General features: G+C 44.0%; 1 protein-coding gene across 1 annotated transcript in view; it reads right to left on the bottom strand.

Moving 5' to 3' along the window:
* Window positions 1-2,178: 2,178 nt before the first annotated feature.
* The window catches only part of LOC124128217 (ribosomal protein S6 kinase delta-1-like), an 82,653-nt gene continuing 78,831 nt past the window's right edge, over window positions 2,179-6,000 (bottom strand). Inside the window, exons 11-14 of the mRNA XM_048384889.1 lie at window positions 5,627-5,754; window positions 3,668-3,750; window positions 3,341-3,436; window positions 2,179-2,785 (exon numbers count right to left, since the gene is read on the bottom strand). Coding sequence (XP_048240846.1) covers window positions 2,672-2,785; window positions 3,341-3,436; window positions 3,668-3,750; window positions 5,627-5,754 — 421 coding nt within the window. The 3' untranslated portion in view covers window positions 2,179-2,671. The remainder of the gene's footprint in view (window positions 2,786-3,340; window positions 3,437-3,667; window positions 3,751-5,626; window positions 5,755-6,000) is intronic.

The following is a 6,000-nucleotide window of genomic DNA, read 5'->3' as shown; positions in this document are numbered from 1 at the left end:
CCTCCAAACATGGGTACCCTGACTGTGTGAAGCTAATTCTTGGTGACTATGGGTGTGTTATTATAGATTACCATTTATTGACTAGTGCCACATTTAATCTTAATTCCATTTGTGATGTTCTTTTTTATTTGGATATGTTTATCAATAATCAAGACCTTGTGCTAATGTAACCCAAATTTCCTTCAGGATAATAAAGTGTGATCTTATCTTAAAATGGTGTAAAACCCAAATAACTCACTCAATCTAGCTTGTACAAATCATTCTAAAAACACTTGAAAATTTTACCTGTATATAGACAGTGCAATTTTCTTGAAATATCATTTCCCAACTGTAAAGAAATAATGCCAGTAGCTCGGTGTTAGATGTTGATGTTACATGTACACCAGCACAATATCAACTACAGCGCAAGTCTGGCCTCAGATTTCCAATTAAAGTTGATATTGACAAACAGACAAAGACACACAATTGTTGAAGATATTTATTAATACCATCACAGGTTTGGTGTATTGAACATGGTAGATAGGTAAGTAGCATCAGCACTTGCGTTGTTGCCTGGGCAGTTTTAGATACAGGAGACAACATGGAAGGGCGGCGGGACAGGGGTGGGGGTTTGGGAGGGCAGTGGTGCGGCAATTCAGATTGGGGGGCAGGGGCGTCTCTTTGATAGTGGTATTTCACAATGTAGCAAACCTGTCTATACATCACACACACAACACATAGTTTATGAGTATGATCTTCCACTGCACTAGCATGGCCTTGCAGCAACCCCGCCGTGGCTGGTACCAACTGACACACTGCTGCTAGGTTGGGGTGACGATTGTTGTTAGGAGAATAATATCAATACTAAATGGTAAACATAACTGATGTGAGTCACTTCCATGCATCTCTCATCTTGCCTGGGTTATGCACAAGGTCACAGTAAGTCCTTCACTTGGCCTTTGGTCAAGTCATTCAGCCTGTGGTCAAGTCACTCAGCTTTTGTTCAAACCACATAGCTTGTCCTCTTGGAATATGGTAAAAATTCACAGCTCATCTTGTACATCTGCCATGTCCTAACTGTAGTACTACACGACGTGCACCATGATGCACAACAATCTGACAGGTAGACATGGAATCTGTGTCAAGTGCATACATAAAGGCATGAGACGGAGTATATACATTCATTCACATTTCTTTCCTATAGTTGAGGGTATCACCAGTGTATTATGTAACGTGGTGTGTTAATAAAGCGACTGTGTGTATGGTGGTGTGGAGGACATTGTGGAGATACATCATATAATGAGGTAAAGATATTGTGACGTACACCCTTAATTATCGTATATAAAAATATGTTTTGATTATAATCCATTACATATTAGTTCCATACAGTTATGTTCCTGCTGAGGACATCTTCCTGAGGCAAGGGAGTTCACAGATTATAAAAGTACAGATTCCACCCTTGCCAAACTAGGCTGGAATTATGGAGTAATATTTGGCTGAACTAACGAGTCCAATAATGCACAGTCCAATCAAAATCACTTAACAAAACCGACATCCAGTTTGTAAACTGCTGTGCAGACTTCGCTCGATTGAAGGATTTGAAAAGCATGTGTACTGCCAACCTGGCGTCACCAAATATTTTCCAAATCTTTTCATCGTTTAAATCAAGCTGCCCACGTTATTTGAAGCACTTAGCCACTGGTGGTGCTACGATCGAGCCCAGAAATCCAGCCTAGTTCGGCAAGGATGGAAACTGGACTTTTACAGTCAGTTAACTCCCTTGCCTCGGGAAGATGGACGAGGACAGACTGTGACAGTACGGCTGAGGATGCTGCTGCTGTGACTGAGGTGGGAACACTCCATGGCCATCGGACTCAACAACACGCTCCTCATCTTTCAGTGATACAGCCAAACATCATATTGCACGGTCTTGTAATAAAACAACACACATCACACCAACACACATCACATGCATACAGGTAGCATGACACAGTATCATCAAGTCCATCACCATCAGAACATAAACTGTACACGTCCAACACATCATCTCTCGCGTACATATAGGCTTTGTTTGTTCGTTTGTTGTTTAATGCTGCACTCAGGAATATTCCAGCTATAAATAATCGAGTCTGGACCAGACAACCCAGTGATTGACATCATGAGCATCTACCTACGCAACTGGGATACAATGACATGCATCAACCAAGTCAGCAAGCCTGACCACCCGATCCAGTTAGTCACCTCTTACGACAAGCATAGTCGCCTTTTACGGCAAGCGTGGGTAGCTGAAGACCTATCCCCTAACCGGATCTTCACGGGTCCATACACCCACATCGGGTGTAAACCCCTCAGCAGCTCATCCTCCGCATCATCACAGAGGGTGTCCTTTTCCGAAGTACCTGGTGTTGAGACGTGTTGCTTGTATCGCAAGATGTCCTCCCCCTGCTGTCCTCAGCATGGTTCCATGGCCTGACCAACGCCGGGACATCACATCAAGAACATCACAGCCCTCAACGATTCATTCACTATCACAGTTGTACCATAGATAGAAGACAGCCATCAACGATTCATTCACTTTCACAATCAGATCCAGTGCCGATAAACATTCAGAGTGAAATTTACATGTGAATCAACACGAATAACATCTCGATTTGTAATTCATTAAATCAGCATATATTCCTGTGGGTGAGGTTCAGCCATTTTCTATGGTGTTCCAGTTGATGCAGGAGAAGAAAGGGTGTGCCTTCAGCGCCTCCGCCCCATCCAGCCCTGAGCCCAGCCGCTCCCGGGGGTCGAAACACAGTAGCTGCAACACGACAAAACAACACCTGTAGGACACTGTGCGTTACCATAGGAGCAGGTATGTGGCACACTGCAATACACTGCACTGCATGAACTATTGAAGCAGGTGAGGTGAGGTGAAATAGGGTTAATCGTCGCGCCCAAGATTATAGCGCTTATATGGCGACGTGCGTGCATGCGTGCGGGCGGGTGGGCGGTACTAGTCCGGACTGATGCCGATTTATAGTGCTAGCACACTGACCGTGCAGCAGTTTTTAAACGAATGCCCCACTCAGACACAGTATACTGACTGTAGAGCCAGCCAGTCCTTGTTTTAGCCCTTAATGCTGAGCACCAGACAGGGTAACAACAAGTACCATCTTTTAACGTCTTTTGGTATGACGCAGCCAGGGATTGAACCCCGGACCTTGGGTACCACTAGACCACAAAGGCGGTATGAAGCATGAGAGAACACAGGATGGACACTATTACGAGATGCTGGTCTGTGACAGCTTGATGGTCCTAACACTGGCCTTTCTTCTGTCAGTTGGAAACGTGGAATAGGAGACAGTGGTCTTACCTCCTTGAGAAGGGCCTGTCCCTCTGGAGACACGTGGCTGGGGATGTGTAGTTGTGTGTGTGAGTTGATTCCCCCTGGGTGGTAGCTGCTCAAAGTCTGCAAGTGGAGGGACACTATGTATAACTCCATATCTGTTCAACTGTGATTATACAGAAACGTGTGGTGCACAAATGTAAATATAACTGAAATCAGATATTTCATAGCTAGTAATAGCAAAGAAGTATGAGAAAGAGTTTGAATTCACAGTATCTGTTACACCAATCAGTCAACACACGAGGCATGAAACAGAATGTTACCAGTATATAGAATATATATAAACAAACCCACCTTCCCAGTGAGGAGTTCATAGAGCAGCGCACCAAGGCTCCACCAGTCACACACTTCGGAGTAGCCTGTGATGGAGCACACCTCTACAACAACAACAACAACAACATCAGATGTAGTGAACAGCTCTACAACAACAACATCAGATGTAGTGAACACCTCTACAACAACATCAGATGTAGTGAACACCTCTACAACAACAACATCAGATGCAGTGAACACCTCTATAATATCAGACATAGTGAACACCTCAACAACATCAGATGTAGTGAACACCTCTACAACAACAACAACATCAGATGCAGTGAACACCTCTATAATATCAGACATAGTGAACACCTCTACAACAACAACATCAGATGCAGTAAACACCTCTATAATATCAGACATAGTGAACACCTCAACAACATCAGATGTAGTGAACACCTCAACAACATCAGATGCAGTGAATACCTCTATAACATCAGACATAGTGAACACCTCAACAACATCAGATGCAGTGAATACCTCAACTACATCAGATGCAGTGAACACCTCAACTACATCAGATGCAGTGAACACCTCTACAACATCAGACATAGTGAACACCTCAACAACATCAGATGCAGTGAACACCTCTACAACATCAGATGCAGTGAACACCTCAACAACATCAGATGTAGTGAACACCTCTACAACATGAGTGTAGTGAACACCTCAACAACAACATCAGATACAGTGAACACCTCAACTACATCAGATGCAGTGAACACCTCTACAACAACATGAGTGTAGCGAACACCTCTACATCAGATGAAGTGAACACCTCTACAACATCAGATGTTGTGAACACCTCTACAACATCAGACATAGTGAACACCTCAACAACAACATAAGTGTGTTGTGAACATCTCTACAACATTGGATGTAGTGAACATCTCTACAACAACATGAGTGTAGTGAACACCTCTACAACATGAGTGTAGTGAACACCTCTACAACATCAGATGCAGTGAACACCTCTACAACATCAGATGTAGTGAACACCTCTACAACAACATGAGTGTAGTGAATACCTCTACAACAACATGAGTGTAGTGAACACCTCAACAACATCAGATGCAGTGAACACCTCTACAACATCAGATGTAGTGAACACCTCTACAACAACATGAGTGTAGTGAACACCTCTACAACATCAGATGTAGTGAACACCTCTACAACATCAGATGCAGTGAACGCCTCTACAACATCAGATGTTGTGAACACCTCTACAACAACATGAGTGTAGTGAACACCTCTACAACACCATGAGTGTAGTGAACACCTCTACAACATCAGATGTAGTGAACACCTCTACAACAACATGAGTGTAGTGAACACCTCTACAACATGAGTGTAGTGAACACCTCAACAACATCAGATGTTGTGAACACCTCTACAACATGAGTGCAGTGAACACCTCTACAACATCAGATGTTGTGAACACCTCTACAACATCAGATGTAGTGAACACCTCTACAACAACATGAGTGTAGTGAACACCTCTACAACAACATGAGTGTAGTGAACACCTCTACAACATCGGATGTAGTGAACACCTCTACAACAACATCGGATGTAGTGAACATCTCTACATTAACATGAGTGTAGTGAACACCTCTACAACATCAGATGTTGTGAACACCTCTACAACATCAGATGCAGTGAACGCCTCTACAACATCAGATGTTGTGAACACCTCTACATCAGATGTAGTGAACACCTCTACAAAATCAGATGCAGTGAACACCCCTACCAACCCCCACCCATCCACCCTTTTAACCCCAACCAAACCACCCTGACTACCCACCCTTCCAACCCCCACCCATCCACCCTTCGAACCCCAACCAAACCACCCTGACTACCCACCCTACCAGCCCCAACTGATCCACCCTGACTACCCACCCTACCAACCCCAACCCATCCACCCTGACTACCGACCTGGTGCGACATACAGGTGGTCGACTGCCTCCGGGTCGACCTGCTTGTCGATCTGACTCATCTGACTGAAGTAGGACAGCAGGATGTGGCCCTGGTCACCCAGGAGAACGTTGTCAGGTCGCAGATCTCTGGAAATACACATCACACATATCACAATCTGACTGTAACCATGGTAACAGCCACACACAAATGGATCAAATACTGTAAATCGGGGTAGTATTGTGCCATGAAATTACTGTGAGTGGATAACAATAGCCTTAACTGTGAACACACAATGCCATTTAGAAAGTGGTCAAATGTAACAAATGTTATATTTGGGATAACACTAGGGCTGGTGATTTAGATCGATAATCGTAATTATCATCGATGGAAGA

Source organism: Haliotis rufescens, unplaced genomic scaffold (assembly GCF_023055435.1).
Source record: "Haliotis rufescens isolate VD_foot unplaced genomic scaffold, xgHalRufe1.0.p SCAF_51, whole genome shotgun sequence".
NCBI classification, from domain to species: Eukaryota; Metazoa; Mollusca; class Gastropoda; order Lepetellida; family Haliotidae; genus Haliotis; species Haliotis rufescens.
The sequence above is the reverse complement of the archived record's forward strand: the minus strand, read 5'-3'. Positions and strand labels throughout refer to the sequence as shown.